General features: G+C 40.0%; 1 protein-coding gene across 1 annotated transcript in view; it reads left to right on the forward strand.

Annotated features, from left to right (window-relative positions):
• Positions 1-1,593: 1,593 nt before the first annotated feature.
• PIK3R3 (phosphoinositide-3-kinase regulatory subunit 3) overlaps positions 1,594-25,041 on the forward strand; it is a 105,006-nt gene continuing 81,558 nt past the window's right edge. The window contains exon 1 of the mRNA XM_019957551.2: positions 1,594-2,422. Coding sequence (XP_019813110.1) covers positions 2,317-2,422 — 106 coding nt within the window. The 5' untranslated portion in view covers positions 1,594-2,316. The remainder of the gene's footprint in view (positions 2,423-25,041) is intronic.

Genomic DNA, 25,041 nt, shown 5'->3' on the forward strand with positions numbered 1-25,041 from the left:
GTGGCAACTTTCCCGCAGGCATGTCAATATAGCAGAGCCACTCGCGGTAGTTTTTGCTAGGGCTTAAATCAGGTTGTCAACCCAAACACAATAGGCTTTGTTATTCCTGTGTAAAGAGGAAATGGAGCAGTTTTTGGCCTCTTGACTGTATTGCAGAGTATGAAAAGCGGCAATTTCAGGCACAACCTTCAAGAGATGCTACTGTACCCTCCACCCCTAGCAAGTTAATTAGCAGTTTCTGAAATGTGTGAAAGTATTCAGCATTTCATACTTTAAGAATGGGGGGAGGGACTAGGTATACGTGGAAGAGGGTCTGTCGGGGGGAACAGAATAGAGCTCTTTTGGCGAGATTCCACCTGTGATTTATTTCGAAACTCACACACGCGCTGTAATTGCAAGGCTTTTCTCTTTTTTTCCTGGCTAGAGCCCTCGAGTTGAGGGGCCTGCTGTGGTGCTCCACTGTTTATTTCAGGTGTGGCGAGTTCCCCCTGGGTTCAAAAGTCCTGATGAACTGTGCAGAGGAACTGCGAAATGCCTCCTTAAGAAGTGCCTCACTGCTCAAGGGAAGAAATCGAGGCCGGGCTCAGGTTAGCGGCCGGGACTGCTGCACGGGGCCCACGGGCATGTCCTCTCACTGAGCAATAACGGTCCAGCAGTTGGCTTTAGGGACCTTTGCTTTATCTGACAACTTATTATGGGGGGTGGGTGAGGTGGGGCGGGCTGTCCCAAGCAAGGGGAAGAGGTCCGTGGGGGAAGAACTCTGCCCGGGGACATCCTAAGGGCCAGAAGACCGCGCGTCCCGCCAAGTGACAGCACGCTCCCCTCTCGGTCCGCTCCCCTCCCCCGCGGCCAGTCTCCGGGCAGAGGTGTCTCGCGCCAGCCCGTCCTCCCCCTCTTCTACTCGTCCGAGCGGACCGAGCCTCAGCGGGAGCCCCGCCTGTCTCCGGGCAGCTTGAGCCCCCGAGCGCTCGCCCAGCCTGTCAGTAACCGCCGTTTGCGCTTTCTTTCTTTTTTTTTTTTCCTCCTCTTCTTTTCTTTCCCCCTTCTGCCTTTGTCCCGCTTAGTAACTAGGCTCCGACCAATCGCCGCCACACCGGCCGGCGCCGGCTGGCTCCTGATTGGCCCGCTTGGGGCGCGCAGTCGTCTCCCGCTCCTTTGCTGGAGCAAGGCAGACAAAAGACGCAGGCTCCGGGCTCCGGCAACCCGGCTAAGCCAATCACCAGCCACTTCACTCTCTCTTCCCCCCCTCCTCTCCTTTCTGCTCGCCTCTCCCTCCCGGCCCGGCTCGCGTGCTCCAGGCACTGACTCCTGGCGAGCAGCCAGCGCCCGGGCCCTACCATTCTGATTAAGGCTTGGGGGGGAAGAGAGGTTGGTGGGTTAAGGAGCCGAGGCCTAGGGAGCGATGGGGAGAATTGATAGCTGAGGCAGAGGACAGTTTGACTCACTCCGTCTCAGGCACCTGACAGAAACTCCAACACTTCGAGGGGGATAGAGTGGAAGGAGCACTGTCGATGCTGGCCGTCCCCCCTGCTCGGCCTGGTTGGGTGGCGCCTCAGCGGGGGAGCTTGGGGGCGGGGGAGGGTGTCCCCCTCCGCGCCGTTAAAATGAAACTCTAGTGGCTGGAGTCGGGGCAGAGCGTGAGGGGATCAGACGCTGGCGGGCTCGCTTACAGCCCGGCGGGAGCGTCCGGCCAAGCAGAGATAACTGGACTCTGGAACAGGACCCCATCCCAAGGCTGCGGCAGCTTCGGTTCCGAGTCCGAACGGAACGAAGCCCGGGTCCCGGCCCCTGGGGATCTCTCCTCGCAGACCAGTGGGACCCCGAAACTTGAACGCAATACCCAACCCCCTTTTTATTCTTTTCTTTGTCACTTCCCCACCTTTCTTGCAACGCGTTCTTTTCCCCCCCTCTCCATTCTGCCTCTCGAAGGACACGAAAGTGGCTTCCGCGGAAAGATTTGAAGGCTATAGGAGCTTTTCTCTTTGCAGAACGACTGTGTAGAAGAGATTTTTGGAAAACCGTTTTTTAACACCTCTGCCCTCGCCCCCCACCCCCCCAAGCCTCTCTGTATCCCTTCGAGGAGAAAAGCCCGTAGATTGAACATTCCGGGGGCATTTTGTTTGATGCCAGAGGAGAGGGTAGAAGGACCCCGTCCTCGTCCTATTAGTTGGCTGGACTTGTACCGGCCGTTGGAAACCCCGAAGTACATTTTCCAGTGGGACTTTTACAGATATATATTTTTAGATTTTTAAAATATCAGATAAAGAATATATATGCTTTCTATATATTTTCTGACGACCTGCCCCTGACAGCGCGATGTACAACACGGTGTGGAGTATGGACCGCGATGACGCAGACTGGAGGGAGGTGATGATGCCCTATTCGACAGAACTGATATTTTATATTGAAATGGATCCTCCAGGTACTTGGGAGAAAAAAAGAATCTTGTGATGGGTCTGATTTGTGTTTAACAAGACCTTGGTGATGTTTTCCGGGCAGAAGTATTCTTGGGTGCTCTAGGTTCGGGATGAGGGGCAGATTTGCAGTTAGAGCTGCAGTAAAAACTGCTTCTGGTTTACACGTTTAAAGTTTGCAGTTAGGACCCCGATCCTATTGTCCTGTGAGAGTGGGGGTGGGGGCTGGGGTGGTGGGGGTGGGAGGAAGGACCCGTTTCTTTTACTTTGCCTTTGCTTCTCGTTCAGGTTTTCGTCGTACCCTCCACACCCCCTTTCCCCCCCGTTTCAATTAAAGATTCTACCTGCAAAGGATGCTTTATATCCCAGTCTTAAAGTCAGTCTTTCCCTTTAGGGGAATTCTTTAAAGCTTGTCATTTCGTACGTTTGGCTCGCTGTGTTTCACCATCGTTAACTTCTGAAACTGGGCTTGCCTATGTGATTATTCGTTTTAAAGACCCCCTTTTCTCTCGTGGAAACCGAATGCCGGTTAGTGGTTTTCAGGGGCTGGGCTTTTTTATTCAGTCATGGCCTTAGTCTGAGGTTTTTCTTTTCAGAATATAGTCGCTCAGAAAGATATGTGTGCACTGTTTTATTACTCTTTAATTTAGGGTTATTTAACTTAATTTATGGGATAGTATTTAATGTAACTTCGGTTCTTAGCATAAAAAGAGGAAGAACCTTTTTTGTGTGAATATATGTGATGTGTACATACATGTGATAGGTTTGAGTCCCCATAATGTAAAGTATACATAGACTCTATTTTTACTTTAGAGCTTTGTCTGAGATCCTTACAGACATTTTGTGTATATGGTAGGAAAAGAAAAGGAAGGAAAATGGAAAAGTTGGGTAATTTTTTTTCTTTTAAGTCTATGTCCTGATTATAAGCTGTCAGATTTTCAAATCCTGTTTGCAATTATAGACTGTGCTTTATGTAATGATTTTGAATAAGTAGAGGGCCTTTGTGCCTATTTTTGTTGAGGATGAATTCGTTATGTCTTTTAAAAATGTGTTATAGCCAAGCCTACAGAATAAATTGTGTCATTGGGGAATCTCAGTTATCATAAGACTGTATGTTTTTGGAAACCTTTGAAAAGATCTGAGCCCATGAAAGTGTAATGAAGTATAACTGTCTTACAGGATGTATGTAGAAATTATTTCCTGTGTCCTTGTGAACAGTGAATTCTCCTCTTTGTGTTTTTTTTTCAATTAGTCATCGAGTGATAGAGTGTTAAATGATGTTATATTAAGAGCCAGTACTAATATTGAATCAACCTTTTTCACTCTCAATGATCACTTAGAATTTTTTTCTTTTCCTTTCATTTTGGAGCCTTCTTTATTTGCTTTTATAATTGTGACTGCGATCCAGATACAGCTTTTTTTTGTATTTTGCAAAGTTTGTAAGATTTGCCACCCATCTATTGTGTGTATTTCCCTCTTTGTTTCCCCTTAATGGTAAAGCATCATTTCTATTAGATGCATTTGTCATTCACATAAATGGAAATTTAGTACATCATCAGTTCCTTTCCTGTAAAAAGTAAGGTTAATAATTCTACATATCTGTTAGTGTGAGAATCATATATTCAGACTGCCTTAGAATCATACTATGTTCATTTAATATCTGGCCTTGCAGACATACAAAGGGAATTTGTTGGGCGGAGAGGTGAGTGGGGAGGAGGGGAGAAAATGAAGAAGGCACTAATATTTGAAAAACATGGGCCTAGTAGAAATATAGACTGAGTTGAGTTGAGTTGTCCAAAAATGATTTTAAGAAAAGTCAGCTGTTTTCATTATACAGTGCTGTGGGTCTTAAAAGGTTGTTTAGAAAATTCTGATCCAAACTTTGTGTATTCCATGGAAATAAACTTTTGAGTTTAGAATGTTTATTCTTAAATGAAATTTTGCATACTGAGATTCTAGTCAGAATATTAGAAGTATGCATATACTGTTCATTACCCATTTGTAGGCTTAATGTATTAATAGAATACAATTAGTTATTTCTAACAGCTTTTTGAAAAGGAAACATACTTGAGTATGCTAAAATATTGCCTATGAAGTGAATAGTTTTTAGTGTAAATAATGTGAACAACCTTGTTTTGTGTGATAAATTAAGTTTTGAGATGTTTAAGTAAATTTTTAGTGAAGAGGTTGCAGCATGTCTTGTATCCATCCTTTTCCTAGTTCCTATCATAGGATCCTAGATCAAGCTCCTGGACTGGTGTGATAGTGCACTAACTGTTCTCCCCGTTTCTACTCTGTCCAGTCCACAGTGTTCTTAAAGTATCATTTAATGATTTATCTTCCAATGGTAAACCTTCCAATGACTTAAAAACCTTCCAGTGCTTTTCCTTTGCCTACTGAAAAAAGCCACATCTTGCTTATCCTATCAGATAAGTCCCTTTATTTTTGCTTTCAACCTAATTTTCCAGTCTTTTCTCCTAGAGTCCATCACAAGTTCTGTGGAAGCTGTTTCATACTTGCTGTTCCTTGACTGTGTGCTTTTCCCTCTTCCTGGGTGCCTTTCACTTTGGGTTGAAATCTCATACATGTTAAGGGTCCTGGTTAGATGACTTCTTTGCCAGAATGTGTGTTCCCTGATCCCTACTGTTTGGAGACATCCTTCCTTTCTTTCCCTCCCTCTTCTAGCACTTCTCAGATAGAACTTTTTCCATTCTGCCTAGAGTAGCTTCTGCATTTATTTATGTATACTTCCCCCTTTGGAATTATCTTCCCACCAGTTTATGAGCTTCTTAGCTTGTCAAGGTCTTGCAAGTAGTAGACAATTTAATAAATATGTGTTGAATTAACGAATGCCTAAGGAGTGTTGTTTTTTTCTAGCCTTTACCTGCTTTTCTACTTAAGGTCTTTAGTCACTTCATTTCTTGGCTATTGCAGTAGCCTCTGTTTAAGTAACTTTCAAATTACACAGTTATTGACTTAGGGTCCTTAACTGTAATATTAATATTACAGTTTTAAAAATATGACTTTCATTTTTATTTTAGTCTGAAGTGTAAATATGAAATTTTTGTCTGTTATTGCTGTCAGCAGCCTCAAAAACTAGTTTTCAAAGGTCTTTCTTTCAGCCTGTATTTTCAAAAACTACCATTACCATGTATCCTGAAGATTCTAATAACTGGCTGGATTGCTACATCTATTATAATTTACTGACAATGTAAGGGTTGGATCCAAATGAAACTTTGATGTCTTAATCTTTATATGTTTCCCAGAAATACTGGGAAATACCAAACTGTTTAGATGGAGTATAACATTTTAATATCAGAAATGTTAAGATTACGGTACAGAGAATTGCTTATAAGCATCTTGGTTAGTCCTCTTGTGATTTGGAAATCAGGATTATTCCATAACAGAACAGTTGCTGTCCTTTCCAAGAGCCCTGTTTTTTTTTTTTTTAGATTTATTTATTTATTTTTTGGCTGTGATGGGTCTTCGTTGCTGTGTGCAGGCTTTCTCTAGTTGCAGCAAGTGGAGGCTACTCTTTGTTGTGGTGCTCTGGCTTCTCATTGCAGTGGCTTCTCTTGTTGCTCTTCTAGGCATGTGGGGCTTCAGTAGTTTTGATATCATGGCACTTGGGGGCTTGGGCTTAGTTGCTAGCAGCATGTGGGATCCTCCCGGACCAGGAATTGAACTGGTTGACCCCTGCATTGCAAGGCATATTCTTAATCAGTGGACCACCAGGGAAGCCCCAGAGAGCCCTGTTTTGGGGATAAGAGCTATTGGAAGATTACCAATATGCAACTGATCATAAACTCATCCCCAAAGCTTATAGGTAGAGTGCACTTCAGTTTTGACATTGTTATTGTGTTTATTTTGAGAAGATGTAATAAATCATTTCTTTTTTAGACTAACATACAATTCTTTTTAAGATTATAGACTTTTTTGTTCTTATTTTTTCTTATTAGGAACAAATTTCTGAATCTGTAGGGCAGCAGCAATCTCTTCAGTGATAATAGAAAATTAAAAAAATTTAATTGTTTGGCAAAACATAAATATAGGAAGGTCTGGAAAAGTGATTCTCATTTTTTTAAATCTCAGTACCCCTTTAATAGGCTTCCTGGGTGACTCGGTGGTAAAGAATCCACCTGCTAATGCATGAGACCCGGGTTTGATCCCTGGGTCGGGAAGATCCCCTGAAGAAGGAAATGGCAACCCACTCCAGTGTTCTTGCCTGGAAAATCCCATGGACAGAGGAGCCTGGAGGGCTACAGTCCGTGGGGTTGCAAAGAGTTGGACACGACTTAGTGATTAAACAACAACAACCCCTTAAACTCTTAAAATTATTGAGGATCCCAAAGAGTTTCTGTTTAGGTGGGTTGTTTCTATTGAAGTTTGCTGTATATTAGAATAAAACTGAGAAGTTAAAAAGTATTTAATTCATTTAGAAATAATAAAGCATTACATGTTAACATAACTTTAAAATGAGAAAATAGCTGTGTTTCCCCCAAAACAAACAAAAAAAGTGAGAAGAATGGCATCATTTTATGTTTTTTGCAAATAACTTTTAATGTCAGGCCTTTTAATCTTTAATGTATGGCTTAATAGAAGGCATATAAATTCCCATGTCTGCTCTTGCATTCAGTCTTTTGAGATATCACAGGTCATAGCCTCTGGAAAACTCCACTACACAGTTGTGAAAGAAAGAGTAGAGAAGGCAAATAATGTCTTAGTAACACTCTGAAAATAGTGTGAAAATTGGACCCTCTTGGGCCCTCTGAAAGGGGGGCCCAGTGGTTTGACCCTCAGTGGTCTCTGGATTACACTCTGAGAAATACTGGTTTAGTAGTTACTTGACTGCATAGTTTGATGGCCAACCTAGTAAAGTATTTTTGGAGCCAGATGAAAAGGTTGTTTTAGGAAACTTACTTTTTTTGGCATACTTGGTATTTTCATCCTGGTAAAATTTTAGATTAAGTAACATTCTGGTGGAGAACTAACATATTGGGCCTGTGGTTGAAGAAAATGTCTGCTGAGAAACACACTGGAGAAATAGGTCACCTGCTGCCATGTGGTCCTTACCGTTAGCAAACTGGGCATCCTGCTTCTGTGGTTGAATTTTTCTTTATAACTCTGAACATTTGATGGATTCATCTTATATAAAATGCTTCTCCTGTGTGTATTGTAAGATATTTCTTTTATGAGCTAGGTGTCACTTTTTAATAATATTGTAATAAGGAAGGAATGTTTATATAATCAAATGATGTAAAAAAGCCATGCCAACTTTTTCTGCATCTTCTTATCGAAAAAGATTAGTCATTGCTTTCATTTTAATATATTATAGTTTATAGTATATCTAAGTATGTTTCATTAGAAGTATGGTAAGTCTTCACTTATTAATGCTTTTAAGGTTTATTCTCATTGTTTTTTCATGCTTTGTATTTTTCTTAGAATGTAGAAAATATTGGACATCTTTATGGTCACCATGTTTAACAAAGTATATAGAAAAATAATGACAAATATGTCTATGTGATATAATTTTTATTGATATTAAAGGAGGATGCAGCCTGAATGTAGTAGAAAGAACACAGGCTTTGGAAACAGATGGTATGGGTCCCAAACCTAGCTTTGCTTCTTACTTTGCTGTGAGCATCCATTTTCTCTTCTGTAGAATTGAATTAATACATACCGTTCGAAGTTGTTCTGGAGATTAGAAGTACTATATCAATATCTTGTACAGTGTTTGGCATATGTTGTGTGCTGCATGTGTGCCTGCTCAGTTGTGTCTGACACTTTGTGACCCCATGGACTATGGCCAGCTAGGCTCCTTTGTCCATGAGTTCTAGGCAAGAATACTGGAGTGAATTGCCATTTCCTCCTCCAGGGAATCTTCCTGACCCAGGGATTGAACCCACATCTCCTGAAGCTCCTGCATTGGCAGGTAGATTCTTTACCACTGAGCCACCTGGGAAGCCCTTTGGCACATGTAATATACTCAATTCATTGTAGCTTATATCCTGGCATATTGCTAATATTCAGTTAACTCTATCTCTTTGCATACGCTTGTAGTCAAAACCTTTTGAGATATCTTGCTGCATGCTTTTCTTCATCCTTGACATTTAAACTGGAGCCATTTTGTTTTTGGAAGAACTCCCTAGGGTCTTTTCTAGACTCTCATGAGTCTATGGAAATATCACTCAAATCATCCTTTCTTTTTAGTTTCTATTGCCTTTGTTGCTCATCACCTCACATTTGAAATTATTTGTAATAAGGTAATAGTTGCCAGCATTTGTTGAGTAGTTATTGTAGACCTGGCACTATGTTAAATGCTTTCATATGTATTATTTCGTTTAGCCACACAACAACTTTATAAAATAGGCACGACTTTTATCCTACTTTACAGACGGGAAACTGACACAAATGTGTTTACTAACTTATTCAGTTGTCAGCAAGTAGCAGAGCAAGTCTGTCTGCCTAACCAACCCCCAGGTTCTTAACTGGTACCTCCTAACTGGTTCTTTGTTTCTAATTTCTTTTTCCCCTCCCCTATAAATTCATCCTGAATTCATCAGCCAGATTAATCCTACTGAAATGTTATTTTCATTGTTTTATGGCTCTATTTAGAAATTATTAGCAACTCTCCATTTATTTTAAGCAGAGGCCATACTCTTAAACTTGACATATGTAATCTTTAGTAATATGGTACCAATTTACATTTCCATCTTAATTACTAATCTTCTATTCTCATTTTTTTTCTTGCCCAATTCCTTGCTTATCACTTCACTATACCTTGCTTATTTCCATCTCCAGCCTTTTGCTTATGCTGCTGCTTATGTTAGATTATGCTCATCCTACCCCATCTTTAAATCCGGATCCTTTGTAAGTCCTTCTTCCTCCTTTTCTTCCTCTAAAAATTCCAGCACTGAACCCCTTTAATGATCTAGGGCTGGTCTCTTATTTTGACACAAAATCACGTTCTGTTATGGCATTAATTATTTCACAAATGTAATTTATTTCCCCAACAAGATAAGCTTAAACACCCAGTGTCTAAATATTTTGTTAAATCTTAGGCCTGTGGACCCAACCAGTTTTATTTTGTGACTCATTTCAAAATGTTGGTATTATTTATTATCAACATGTGATCTTTAAAGTTCTAAGGATAATTTATTGTAACAAAAGGAATAATGAAAAAATGCAATACATAGTGTTATCAGCAAAATTTTATGGTTTTGCATAAAAGTCGTATTTGAAATTTTGAAGTAGTAAAAGTGAATAGTAAGTTTCTGAAAGTTTGGGTTAAATGTAGTTGTTTAGTGTGTTACTATACCAATTAAATTTAGATTGTGTAGAAGTTGACTTGGGATAACAAGGTAAGGTCAACCGTAGAGCCTTATAAGATCAATTTTCAAATTGTTCGCCCATGGTATCTTTTTTGGCTCCTTGTGCATTATTTGTAAGTTCATATGAAGTGAGAGGGTTATCTTATTTTTTTAATAAAAGGGGAAGTAGACTAGGTCTAGCCTGCTAGATCATTCCATTTTGTATGTCCCATGTCAGTGTAAAAACTGCCCTGTGCCCTGTGACTATAAGCCAACACAAAGCCAAAGTCAACACTATGATGTCATACCATCCACCATTATCCCGCCTTCGATTTCCTGTCTGATGTTCTGTTTGTGGACCAGTTTAGTTGTCTACCTGTGTGTAAGGGTATAGGGCAACAAGTCCAGGCTATATGATCTTAGGTAGTTATTGTTGTAGTTTCTTTCTTTCTTTTTGGCTGTACCAGGTGGCTTGCAGATGTTACTCAGTTCCCTGACCAGGGATTGAACCCACGCCACAGAAGTGAAAGTGCTGAGTCCTAACCACTGGACCAGGGAATTCCCTAGTTTCTTTTCTTTTTTAAACTTAGGCAAATATAAATCATGAGTCAAAATTTAAAATTTGTATATAAATTATTTTGGAGAAGGCCATATCAAAATGATTGTGTTAGAGGAATACTGCTTTAGAGTTCATTCTTTCACATGTATCCTTCTTAGCTTTCTAACTGTACAGAAGAGTCATTCAGTATGGTATAATTCACATTGAACTTCTAACAAGGATTTGTAAAATGAACTACAGACTTCTTTTCCTGAAATTTGTCCTGGTCGTCCTGGGATATGTTTCATAAAAAAGTATATAATTAGTATATTTTCATCTGTAAGCAGCAGAACCTCATTTCAACATGGCTTAAGAAATAAGAAACTTTATCTTCTCATGTAATAAGCTTCAGCGTTGGTTGATTACAGAAATTCAACAATGTCAGTAAAAACCCATATTCTTTGCCTTGCCCAGTTCTGCTGCCCTCCCTGGAACTGGCTACTGTCTCTATACACACAACTTCTGAAAGAAGGAAGAGGTCTCTTTCTGTGCCACTGTATTCAGAGAGAGGAAACTTTCTCTAAAAGCCTCTAGCAGGCTTCTTTCACAGCTTTTTGGCCAGAATTGGGTCATATGTCTATTCCTGAACCAGTCATGAGTGGTTCAATAGTGATTACTATCGAAATAACCGTGTTTGTGGAATCTGGAGTGGTGTTGACTTCCTCTGAGGCATTATCAGGGGAAGGATTCTGTTAGGAAGGAAGAGGAGGGGATGAATTCTAGGTTGGCAAACAACAGTGGCCACTCTGAAAAGTAATTTGGAGAACCATAGCTCTTTTCAAAGTTCTTGTCTCTGTATTTGGAAATAAAGATAATTAGCGAGTTAATTTTTTTCTTTTTCAAAACTAAAATCTAGTTAGTACAGTGATGTATTATGAAACCCATTTTCATTTTATAAATTGGAATTCACAGGGTTACATAGTATTGAGAGTTAAATATGACAGACCATTTCCTGTCTTAACAGTTGCTTTCCAGAAGATGAGGAAGCTAACATCTCTGGTTGACAGTTTCCTTATTTGAGGTTTGTAGGTGTTGGAATAGAGTAAATTAGTACATCTGATAAATGAGTGTGAGAAAGCATTTATAAAATTATAAATTCCATATTTCAAAGTTTAGTAAATTAAGTTTGGTAAATTAAGCCTAAGACTTGATTTATGATTTGAATGACTGACCTTAAAAATTAGGACACTTAAAGTAACTCATAGATCATATCTTTTAATTAGATTGTATTAACTAGTTAGAAATTCATAGGCAATATAGTGGGGCTGTGAAGAGAGAGGGTTCTGGAATCAGATTGCCAGAGTTCATGTTGGCTTCTGCCGCTTCCTAGCATATATCATTGGGCAATTTACTTATGTTTTCTGTGTTTTGGTTTCCTTGCCTAAAAACGGCAATGATGGTTGTCCCTACTTCAATAAGATTGTTTTGAGAGTTCAGTGAATTAACAACTGTAAAGCAGCTAACATGATGCCCAGACCATATTAAGCATCCAAAAATGTTTTCGTTCATGTCTATTAATTAATTCATGTTTTTCAGCAAATATTTGATTGCCAGGCAGGTATAGCATTCAACAGAACAGCAAAACTCCCTTTATTCATGGAGTATACATTTTTAAGGGAGGGGAGAGAACAAAGAATAAACAAAATCATAAGTGGAATACATAGTGATGGTGATAAATGTTATGAAGAAAAAGCAGAGAACAAAAATATGAGTGCTGGGTGAGGGAGCTGCTGTTTTCAATATTATATATTTATTTACTCATTCATTCAGGCCATGCAGCATGCAGGATCTTAGTTCCCCAATCAGGGATCAAATTCATGCTCTCTTGCGGTGGAAGAGTGGAGTTCTAACCACTGGACCACCATGGATTCCCGCCGGAAACTATTTTAGATACTAGGACAGGAAGGGCCTGATGTGAAGGAAGTGAGGGTGCTAGTCAGGTAGATATATGGGAGGTAAGATTTATATGCCAGTATGCCTGGCAGAGGGAATACCAGATGACACACAGGAGCATGTGTGTCAGGCAGTCAGGGATCAGGTCGGAGGCCAGTGTGGCTGAAGTGGAGTGAGGGGAAACTATCATATAGTCAGATTTAAAAGACAAGTAATGATGTGGATGGTGGGGAAGACTGTATAGGACATTGTAAGAACTTGGGCTTTTAAAACTTGACTGAGAAATATAAATGGAGCGTAACCTTTAAAAGTTGTGACTCACTCTTCTGTACATCTGTAACTTATATAATATTGTATATCAAATATGCTTTAATAAAGAAAAAAACTTGACTGTGATGAGAAGCCATCCAAGTGTGTTGAAGAAGGATATGTTATGATTCCTGGCTTAAAAGGACAATGCTGGCTGCTGATGGAAATGGATAAACTGTTAGGAGGCTACGGCAGTAAACAGGCTGAGGGATGGTGGTGGCTTGGACAAGGGTGGATGCTATGGAGATTGTAAAAAGTAGTTGGATTCTGAATATTATGACTAGTTATATAACTTGTCATTTCTAAACTGACTTATTTTCTATTTTTTAGCTTTAGGTATGCTTTAGTAATTAAAGATTTAGCTTTTAAAATGATGTCAATGTATATATTTTTGGATGGATTTTTCTATCTTTGAAGTGTTATGATTTCTAATCTCTGACATGAGTGCAAAGCAGCATAATATGTGGCCTTAGTTATTTGATGAAGGCTTACTCATGAGTTGCTTTGATAAACATTACTGAATAAATCTAGACTATATTATAATTTACTTTCAAAAGTAACTTTGAAAAGGAAATTATCTTGAAATTCTAAGTTTCTGTGGTGGGCTATGAAGGGGAGGAGAAATGAAAGAGAAGGAATCCATGCCACATATGTGTCATTTTACTTTATGTGCTAAAGTTGTTGGTGTTTTAGAATAATGAAAATACATTTGTGTGTTTACGTATTAGTGGAATGATTAGGTGCTTGAGCACAGACTTTGCTGAAATGTTGCTCAGTGTTTAGGGGTGCTGGATTCAGATTGTTTTGATTTCCAGTTGTATTCCTGTCTGCTTCTAGTTTGTGACCCCTGGAGAGCAACTTGAACAGTCTATAGCAACTTGAACAGTCATTGTTTTTGCTTCTTTCCTGCCTTTCTCAAACTTATTAGTTTCTCTTCCAGGAGTACCGGTTTCCCTTTCAGCTCTCTCCTTTGCCTGTTTCCTTACTGTGATCTGTATAATAAGGGCCAGTAAAGAAAAGAAGCTATGAATACTCATATAGGAACATGTTTGATTTTGTCACACTTACCTGCCAGAGGGTTTGACGTGTTTGACTTTTAGGAAGAAGTTTAAGACAGGTGATTCAAACCTGTAGTAGGACGGAGTTCAGTGCTTGGAGTTTACTCTTGTTCCTGAACTGTGGAAGAGCCGTTATCACTGCTGTCTGACTGAAATTGACCTGGGCCTCTCTTTTGATTCCTAGGTATCAACAGTGGGCATTTAGGGTAGCATTGCCAGATAAAATATATGCAGTATGTCCCCATGAAATATTTGGGACATATTTATACTAAAAAGTTATTCATTATTTATCTGAAATTCAAATTTAACTGGGTGTCTTGTATTTTTATTTGCTAAATTTGCCAAGCCTAATTTAGAGAGAGGCTAGACAGTTGAATGAACACTATTTCCTAGTACATTCTCCCCATGTAGATAAGATGTGTGGGAATAGACGTATAACTTGTTGTACTATTATCAGAATACTTTTCAGATTCAATAGCAAAAAGTCCAGCTCAAGTTGGTTTAAACAAAGAGAATTTATGGGTTTGTGTAATTGAAAAGTTCAAAGGGAGTGAGGGAGTAAACAAGATCCTACTGGATAGCACAGGGAACTATATCCAATCTCCTGGGATAAACCCCATGGAAAAGTATATAGAAGAAGAATGCATAGATGTGTATAACTGAGCCACTTTGCTGCTCAGCAGAAATTAGCACAACATTGTAAATCAACTACACTTCAGTTTAAAAAAGGTAATGAGGGCCCCTGGCTAAGTTTGATCAAAACTGTCAGACTTTGGCCCAGTTTTTCTGCATTTGCTTTGGCTTTTCCCTATATCAGCTTTTTTCTCAGGCTGGCTTCTCTTGTAGTATAAGATGACTGCCTTTGGCTCGTGGGATTGCATGTTTCCTCAGTTCTTGGAGTGGGGTGGTGGGTAGGGAGGATGCTTCCCACAAATATAACACAACGATCCTGAGTTTGTCACTAATTAGACTGTCCTGTGTCCCAAAGGATCACTGTCTTAAAATCGGGATTCCTTGAATTACTAATTGTAGCTTTCTCTGTCTCCTAAACTTGAGAGTGCATCAGAACCACCTGAAGGACTTTAAAAAAACAAAAACAAAAACAGAATGCTAGGCCTTACCCCCAGAGTTTTTGATTCACTAGGTTTGGGATTGGGTTCTAAAAATTTGTAACAAGTTTACTGCTTTGATGGGTCTGCACACCACACTTTGAGAACCACTGCTGTATGGAATCAAGGCCTACTCCTGGAGCTGGGGAAGGGGTCAGTCCCATATAAACTCCTTACCAGTGTGGGGAAGGAACAAGGTATATTTTGAGATAATTACAGTGTCCGCTAAAGAGAGGACTGCTTGCTGTTTTTGCCTGTCCAACTAACTTTCCCTCTTATTTGGGTAACAAGCTTCCTGATGTTTGTTTTGGAACCATCCGCCCCCATTTGCAGTCAGTGTGGCTTATGTAGAATTGATCTCATCCATTGGCTTTAAGGGTGGGTACATGACCCAGGTCTGGTCAATAAGAACACTGCATTCACCTGGCCAAAGGGATTAGTCTGGGAGTTAATAGGTCAGTGATCTTTGTAGTATACAATGCACATTACTATACATTACTATTTACTGTCCTAGCTAGTGATATACAGATGACATAATCCTTATCCTTAAGGAGCTCAGACTGTAATTAAGGAATACCCACCTGTAAACAAATGCATGCAGACTTCTCTTTATTACTTCCTCCATTTCTCATGGCTATCAGCTAACATACATTTCCATTATATACTGTATTACCCACTTTATAATCTTTAACCACACTTATTATTAATTGTTGAGTGTCTTTAGTCCTCATGAGATTATAAATTTCCTCAGGATAAGGGCTAAGGCTATAATTAACTGCTGGGTCTCCCATACATAGCCCTGTCTCTGGTACATAGAGGTGTTCAGTAAATATTGGTTAAATGAATATTTTAAGTGTAGTAATAAAAAAGTATAAACAGATGAGGGAGTGATTTACTGGTCAGGTAGTAGAGAGGTAACAGCCTGGATGAATGGACACAACTTGATTCATTTTGGGAACTGTAACTAATTCAGTTTTGCTGAAACAAGTATGAGATGGGAAGTGGTGGTAAATGCATCTGGAGATATAGGTGAGGGCCAATTCATGAAAGGCCCTGAATGCTATACTTAGAGGTTGGACCTTTTTCCTATGGGCAGTTGGGGAGCTACTGACTGATTGGTTTCAAGTAGGGAAAAGAATATATTGGCTGCAAAGTGAAAAATAGATTGGAGGAAAGCCAGATTGAAGAAGGTAAACTCTCTAGGAGGCTTTTTCAGTACAGATGAAAGATGTTATGAAAGCCTAAGGTAAAGGAGGGGAAAAAACAGCATGGAGGTGGGGAGACCTGTGCACAACAGTTCATGTGGACTCATGCAGATAGCTAATCTTAACTACCAACCCATATAGTTCTACATCTATACCCATGGTAGATTTATAACCAGAGATTATACTTCTGTTTTATCTTCTAATTATTTGAAAACAAATAAGTGGAAATTACGTGACAATTCCTCTTCCCACCCCGAACCCCCAAAAAAAGCCTAAGGGAAGATAGTAGCAGAGAGAATGAAGAGGAAGAGTTGTTTAAGAAGTAGAATAATGGGACTTAGAGACTATCTTGAGAAAAATCAAAGACTTAGTTTTCTGGCTTGGGAGATGGTGGTACCATAAACTAAGAGACCCAATTTAAAGAGGAAGGACATCAGGGGACGTGGGTTTGACCCCTGAACTAGGAAGATCTCACATGCCATGGAGCAGTTAAATCTGGGTGCTGCAACTACAGAAGCCCAAGAGCCCTAGAGCCCATGCTCCCCAAGATAAACCATCTCCATGAGAAGTTCATGTGCTGCCACAAAGAGTAGCCCCAGTTCGCCGCAACTAAAGAAAACCCGTGTAGCAATGAAGACCCAGAACAGCCAAAAATTAATTTATTTAAAATAAATAAAGATGAAGGTTAGGCTTGGATCGTATGGATAAAAGTATAAAGGTGTATTTTATTCTAGGTACTTTTCTAATGGCTAGGAGCATGTGTGAAAAATGGGCCTCACCCTAGTGGGTCAGATGTTAAAGAATCTGCCTGTAATGCAGGAGACCCAGATTCGATCCCTGGGTTGGGAAGATCCCTTGGAGAATGGAATGGCAACCCAGTGTAAAGGTTTATTTTTTCCTAGGTACTCTTCTAATGGCTGGGAGTATAGCAATGAACAAAATGAACTCCTTGCTTTATGCAGGAGGAAATATAACAGTAAATTAAGTAAATACATAGGTTATGTTAGGTGAAAACAAAGAAATAAGAAAAAGAAGAAAAAAATCTACTGGCTGTAGAAAAAAAAAGTCTACTGGCTCAGAAATTTCCTGGCGGTCCAGTGTTTAGGACTCTGCACTCTCACTGCAGAGGGCCTGGGTTCAGTCCCTGGTCAGGGAACAAAATCCCACAGACAGCTCAGGGTAGCCAAAAAAAATGAGAAAGAGAAACAAAACAAAATGGCTACTGACTTAGGGAGATAGAAATCAGAGGAAGAATTACTGTTTTATTTTGGGTAGTCAAAAGAAGGCCTCACTGGTACAGTGATTTAACTTTTTATATTGTGAAGTAAAATACACAATCCCATATAAAAATGGGCAAAAGACATGAAAAGGTATGTCTTTGAATATATAAAATGTGTAAGTATATAAAACATAAATGTACAGATTACTGACTTCATATAGTGAGCAACTTTGTAACCATCACTTAGATAAAGATGTTGACGATAACTTCCCAGAAGCCAAAAGCATACCCCTTTCCAATTATATACCCCTTCTCTTCTCCCTACCAGAGGTAACCATTGGCTTGACTTTTTTGTTGTTGTTGTTGAAAGATAATTGCTTTACAGAATTTTGTTGTTTTCTGTCAAACTTTAACATGAATCAGCCATCAGTTCAGTTAAGTCGCTCAGTCATGTCCGACTCTTTACAACCCCATGAATACCAGCACGCAGGCCTCCCTGAATATCACCAACTCCCAGAGTTTACCCAAATTCACGTCCATCAAGTCGGTGATGCCATCCAGCCATCTCATCCTCTGTCATCCCCTTCTCCTCCTGTGCCCAATCCCTCCCAGCATCAGGGTCTTTTCCAATGAGTCAGTTCTTCTCATCAGGTGGCCAAAGTATTGGAACTTCAGCTTCAGCATCAGTCCTTCCAGTGAATACTCAGGACTGATTTCCTTTAGGATGGACTGGTTGGATCTCCTTGCAGTCCAAGGGACTCTCAAGAGTCTTCTCCAACACCACAGTTCAAAAGCATCAATTCTTCAGTGCTCAGCTTTCTTCACATTCCAACTCTCACATCCATACATGACCACTGGAAAAACCATAGCCTTGACTAGATGGACCTTTGTTGGCAAAGTAATGTCTCTGCTTCTGAGTATGCTATCTAGGTTGGTCATAACTTTCCTTCCAAGGAGTAAGCGTCTTTTAATTTCTTGACTGCAGTCACCATCTGCAGTGATTTTGGAGCCCCCCAAAATAAAGTCTGACACTGTTTCCATTGTTTCCCCATCTGTTTCCCATGAAGTGATGGGACCAGATGCCATGATCTTCGTTTTCTGAATGTTGAGCTTTAAGCCATCTTTTTTACTCTCTTTCACTTTCATCAAGAGGCTTTTGAGTTCCTCTTCACTTTCTGCCATAAGGGTGGTGTCATCTGCATATCTGAGGTTATTGATCTTTCTCCCGGCAATCTCGATTCCAGCTTGTGCTTCATCCAGCCCAACATTTCTCATGATGTACTCTGCACATAAGTTAAATAAGCAGGGTGACAATATACAGCCTTGATGTACTCCTTTTCCTATTTGGAACCAGTCTGTTGTTCCATGTCCAGTTCTAACTGTTGCTTCCTGACCTGCATATAGGTTTCTCAAGAGACAGGTCAGGTGGTCTGGTATTCCCATCTCTTTCAGAATTTTCCACAGTTTATTGTGATCCACACAGTCAAAGGTTTTGGCATTGTCAATAAAGCAGAAATAGATGTTTTTCTGCAACTCTCTTGCTTTTTCGATGATCCAGCGGATGTTGGCAATTTGATCTCTGGTTCCTCTGCCTTTTCTAAATCAGCTTGAACATCAGGAAGTTCGCGGTTCATGTATTGCTGAAGCCTGGCTTGGAGAATTTTGAGCATTACTTTACTAGCGTGTGAGATGAGTGCAATTGTGCGATAGTTGGAGCATTCTTTGGCATTGCCTTTCTTTGGGATTGGAATGAAAACTGACCTTTTCCAGTCCTGTGGCCACTGCTGAGTTTTCCAGATTTGCTGGCATATTGAGTGCAGCACTTTCACAGCATCATCTTTCAGGATTTGAAAGAGCTCAACTGGAATTCCATCACCTCCACTAGCTCTGTTCGTAATGATGCTTTCTAAGGCGCACTTGACTTCACATTCCAGGATGTCTGGCTCTAGGTGAGTGATCACACCATCGTGATTATCTGGGTTGTGAAGATCTTTTTTGTACAGTTCTTCTGTGTATTCTTGCCACCTCTTCTTAATATCTTCTGCTTCTATTAGGTATTGTGCCCTTCTTTTCATGAAATGTTCCCTTGGTATCTCTGATTTTCTTGAAGAGATCTCTAGTCTTTCCTATTCGGTTGTTTTCCTCTATTTCTTTGCATTGATTGCTGAGAAAGGCTTTCTTATCTCTCCTTGTTATTCTTTGGAACTCTGCATTCAGATGCTTATATCTTTCCTTTTCTCCTTTGCTTTTCGCTTCTCTCCTTTTCATAGCTGTTTGTAAGGCCTCCTCAGACAGCCATTTTGCTTTTTTGCATATCTTTTCCATGGGGACGGTCTTGATCCCTGTCTCCTCTACAATGTCATGAACTTCCGTCCATAGTTCATCAGACACTCTGTCTTACCAGATCATATCATCCCCTCTCTTTTGAACCTCCCTCCCATTTCCCTTCCCATCCCACACCTCTAGGTTGATACCGAGCCCCTGTTTTGAGGTTCCTGAGCCATACATTAAATTTCTGTTGGCTTGACTTGTAATACAATTACTTCCTTGTTTTTCTTGGATTTAGAATTCTGGTTTATAGAATATATGTAGAGAATGCCAAATTATTGCTTTCTGTAACAGTATGTGTTATTCTACATCTACAGTAACCCTTGGTATTGTCAGACCCTTAAACTTTTGTAAATCTCATAAGTGTGTAGTGGTATCTCATTGTAGTTCTTTTATTTAAAAAAATATTTATTTATTTATTTATTTATTTTCAGTAGCACCAGCTGTTGTGGCATGCGGGCTTCTCAGTAGTTGTGGCTCACAGCCTCAGGAACTCAGTCCCAGGTTCTAGAGCACAGGCTAAATAGTTGTGGCCCGTGGACTTAGTTGCCCCACAGCATGTGGGATCCATAAGCATTGGAAGGTGATTTCCTAACCACTGGACCACCAGAGAAATCTCTCCTTGTGGTTTAGATCAATTTACATTTTCCTTATTCTTAATAAGGTTTATAATCTTTTATAGCCATTTGTTTATCCTCTTATAAAATACCTTTTCATGTCTTTTGCCCATTTTTCTATGGGATTGTTTAGTTTTTCTTAGGTTTGTAAGGATTATAAACATGAATCTCAGTTCTTGTTTATTACATGTATGCAAATATTTTAAGGTGCCATTTTGGGCAGAGACCTAAAGGAAATGGAGTGAGCTGTGGGGGTAGTTGAATGAAGGGTATTACAGGCCGAATGAACAGCAATAACATACAAAGACCTTGAGCTAGGAGTATTTTTGCAATGTTGCAGGAGCAACGAAGGAAGCTTATGTGAGGTTGGAAAGGAGAGGGGTAGAAGGATCGCAGGAAGAAAAATTAAGCCAAATGAAAAAAAACAACTCATGGAATATTATTAAAGTGTAGGCTATAATATCCATTTCTTGCTATTGCTACCAATATGTAAAAATGAAATACAGTGAAGGAAAAGAACTAGAATATGATCAAATGAAAAGAGTAATAATAGGATTGTGGATAATTTTGTCATAGATTTGTTATTATATATCAAAAACAATGTTAAAAGTACATTTAATTTTACTTACTCATTTTTGGCTCTGCTGGGTCTTTGCTGCTGCAAGGGCTTTTCTCTGCCTGTGGTGAGCGGGGGCTGCTCTATAGTTGCGGTTCCTGTGGCTGCTCTTGTGAAGCACAGGCTCTAGGGCACTTGGACTTCAGTAGCTGTGGCTCCTGGCCTCTAGAGCACAGGCTCAATAGTTGTTGCGCACAAGCTTAGTTGTTCCACGTCATGTGGGATCTTCCCAGACCAGGGATTGAACCTGTGTCTTCTGTGTTGGCAGGCAGATTCTTTCTGAGCCATTTGGGAAGTCCCTAAAAGTATATTTAAAAAGAGAAAAGATTTACAAGTAGATACTACAGTTAAGTTAAAAAAATTAATCTTCAGAAAGATAACCTTGAAGCTGGCTCTTACTCTTATGTAGAAACTCTGTATTAGTTTCCTATTGCTACCATAACCAGTTACCTTAAAGTTTGTGGCTTAAAACATTGTTATCTTGCAGTTCTGGAGGTCAGAATTCTAAAATCAAGGTGTTGGCAGGGTATATTCCTTTTGGAAGCACTGGAGAAGAGTTCATTTTCTTCTTTTCCCACTTTCTGGAAGATGTCTGTGTTCTTGGCTCCTGGTCCCTTATTCTGTTTCAAAGTCAGTAGCATTGCATCTTCAAAACTCTCTCTCTCTCTGACCTCTGCTTCTGTTGTCATATCACCTTCTCTAACTCTGATATTCTTGCCTTCCTCTTATGAACACCTTTGTGATTTCTCTAGCACACTTGGATAATCCAAGATGATCTTCCGATCTCAATATTCTTGACTTAATCACATCTACAAAAAGTCCCTTTTGGCATGTAATGTAACATATTCACAGGTTGCAGGGACATTCTCAGAGGGCCCTTATTCTATCTACTGTAGACTTGAAAGTTGAGAATAAAAAGTTCACTAATCCCTGTTTCTTAGGGTTTGATGAAGGAGGAATTATAAGTACAGATAGAGAGAACCCTTATTAACAGAGAAGAAGCTTGGTGAATGTCTTATCTTAATTTTGAATATTCTGCATCTGCCCACTCCAGTACTCTTGCCTGGAAAATCCCATGCATGGAGGAGCCTGGTAGGCTACAGTCCATGGGGTCGCTGAGGGTCAGACAAGACTGAGCGACTTCAGTTTCACTTTTCACTTTCATGCATTGGAGAAGGAAATGGCAACCCACTCCAGTGTTCTTGCCTGGAGAATCCCAGCGACGTTGGAGCCTGGTGGGCTGCCGTATATGGGGTCGCACAGAGTTGGACACGACTGAAGCAACTTAGCAGCAGCAGCAGCAGCAGCCATAGAGGGACAGCTTAAAGGTAGCCTTAAACATGATATGAAAGATCACTAGAAACTTTTAAGTCATATTTCATGTAGTTGATGGCTTGAGAGAGAGGATTGTGCTTTTTTAGAAGGCTGGTTTGAATTTTGTGTGCTTAACAACTGAAATACATTGAACAGTCTTCATCTATGAAATGGGAATTGTTGTTGTTCAGTTGCTCAGTTATGTCCCACTCTCTGTGACCCCATGGTCTGCAGCACGCCAGGTTTCCCTGTCCTTCACCATCTCCTGGAGCTTGCTCAAACTCATGTCCATTGAGCTGGTGATGCCATCTAGCCATCTTGTTCTCTGTCGTCCCCTTCTCCTCCTGCCTTCAATCTTTCCCAGCGTCAGGGTCTTTAATGAGTCGGCTGTTTGTATCAGGTGACCAAAGTGTTGGATCTTCAGCATCAGTCCTTCTAATGAATATTCAGGATTGATTTCCTTTAGGATTGACTGGTTTGATCTTCTTGCAGTCCAAGAGACTCTCAAGAGTCTTCTCCAACACCACAGCTCAAAAGCATCAATTCTTCAGTGTTCAGCCTTCTTTATGATTCAACTCTCACATCCATACATGACCACTGGAAAAACCATAAGTTTGACTGTATGGATCTTTGTTGGCAAAGTAATACCTCTGCTTTTTAATATGCTGTCTAGGTTTGTCATAGCTTTTCTTCCAAGGAGCAGGCGTCTTTTAATTTCATGGCTTGCAGTCACCATCTGCAGTGATTTTGGAGCCCAAGAAAATAAAGTCTGTCAGGAGTAGTAGTACTTAATTCACAAAGATTTTTATAAGAATTATAAAATATAATATAAATACACACACATGTATACACATATAACAAACTGATGCTTAGTATCTGGCATATAGCAGGTACTCTTCTTGCAATTCAGTGCTTTTGTGACACAATGGTAGGGAAGTGTTAGCAAGGTTAAGGTAAGGGGCTTGTGCTGGAGGTTTTGCCAGAGGCAGCTGCACATCTTACTTGTTAGAAGCTGTCTAACTCTAGTGTGTGCTTGGTTCTACCAGACTGACCTTTTCTTCTTTTTCTGCCTTAAGAAAAGTCTATTGCTGTTCTTTCAGCATAATTATTCTTGAATCTTCCCTTTTTCTTCATGGTTAGCCTAAATGCTGACCATCTCATGCGTTCATTCAACAAATATTTATCGAATGCCTTGTATCAGTGGAGACTCAGCACTGGAGACACAGAGATAAATGAGAAAAGGGGTGTCCTCAAGGAGTTCCAGTTTCAGTGCAAAGACAGGTCAACAGCTGCACTGTAATGAATAAGCTTTATGTTAAAAGGTTCAGCAGAGCTCTGTGGAATCAAAGAGGAGGTAGTGCTTACCTAGGTCTAAAAGTATAAGGGAAAGTTTCATTGATAAAATTGTGTAAGACCTGGGTCTTAAAAATAGCTGGGTAGGACAGTGTGGTGGGAAATGGAAAGGAGAGGGAAAGAGAGGAGACAGAGGGAGAGAAAGGGTGAGGGAGAGAGAGGGAGGGGAGAGAAGCGGGAGAGAGGAAGAAAGAGAAGGAGAAACAGAGGAATGGGCGTTCCCTATGGTACAGGGAACCCTATGTACAGAGGCGTGAGAGCGTGTTGGATGAGCTGTGGGTATTTAGGTGTGGCTAGGGTGAAAGGTGCTTGTGGAAAAGTCATAGGAAAATGAGCTTAGAAAAGTAAGCAGGGCCAGACTTTGAAGGCCCTTATATTTCAAACCAAAGAATTTGGACTTTATGTTATAGGTAGTATAGAACTCCTGAAACATAGTATGCTAAAGCAGTATGATCAGATTAAAGACTCAAAGCAGCAGGAAAGGTAGGAAAAGAAGATGGATCACTGGGGAAATTTTTAGGAAGAAAAAAATGACTTAGCATGTAAAGCCTAAGGTGAGTTTGTGACATGAAGATAAAAAAGTTTCTGTTGGATTTTGTTATTGAGAAGAGTTTAACAAGACATATCTTTAGTGAATGGGTTGGAAATCATATTACAGTATGTTGAAGAGTGGATGAGAGGTGAGAGTGTAGAGACTACAAATATAGACCACTCTTAGAACATTTGCTGTGAGGGAAAAGTGAGAGGTAGCAAAAGAGAGGGATATAGATCTGAGAAACATATATATATATATATATATATATTTTTTTTTTTTTTTTTTAAGACAGAGGAATCTGGGACTTGCCTGGTGGTCCAATGGCTAAGACTCTGTGCTTCCAATGCAGGGGACCTAAGTTTGATCCCTGATCAGGAAACTAGGTGCCCCCAACTAAAGATCTTGCATGCCATAAGTAAGACCTGGCACAGCCAAATAAATAAGTAAATATTTTAAAAATCATAAAAGCAGAAGAGTTGAACATGTGATATTTTGGTGAAGGTGATAAAGCAGAGATAAGATTGAATATATGGGAGGGTGTGATTTGATGGAACAGGGGAGTAATGTGTTTGCAGGTTGTTAACCCAACCTTTGTCTAACACTTGAAAGAAGATGAGTTTGAAGAACAGTGTAGGTTGGAAAATTGGGTGAGATCAGACTTCTTTTTCTCTGGTAGAAGGCAGTTGTAATAGAAGAGGTGTATAGAGTGATCACTGTGTGGAATGGGAAGGGCCACTGATCAGAGGCATATAAATGATTTACTAATAAGATAGTGAATGTCAGTGAAGGTTAGAGACTTACAGATTTGCAGTGGCACAGATTCCCAGCTCGTTGTAATTTTCTTTAGCAGCACTCAGCAGTTGTGGTATGGGAACAGAGGAAGCAGATGGTTGGATGACTTTCCGTGGTTGAAGAGATGTACTGAGCTGGTGTGGTAGAAGAAACAGCAAGGAGCTGGGTAGAGATATTGGTAAGAAAGTGGTTGATGCTCAACACTGAGGACATAAGTTGAGTGAATTATGACACATTCATATAAAAACTCTTACAGTTATTAAAATTTATGTTTATAAAGTGCTTATTTTATAGTATTAAAGTAATAAAAGTGCTATAGGTTGTACAAAGATTTAGTAATGATCAACTGTAGTACTCTAGGGGTTGTCTTA

The sequence above is a fragment of the Bos indicus genome, chromosome 3, assembly GCF_029378745.1.
Source record: "Bos indicus isolate NIAB-ARS_2022 breed Sahiwal x Tharparkar chromosome 3, NIAB-ARS_B.indTharparkar_mat_pri_1.0, whole genome shotgun sequence".
Taxonomy (NCBI): Eukaryota; Metazoa; Chordata; class Mammalia; order Artiodactyla; family Bovidae; genus Bos; species Bos indicus.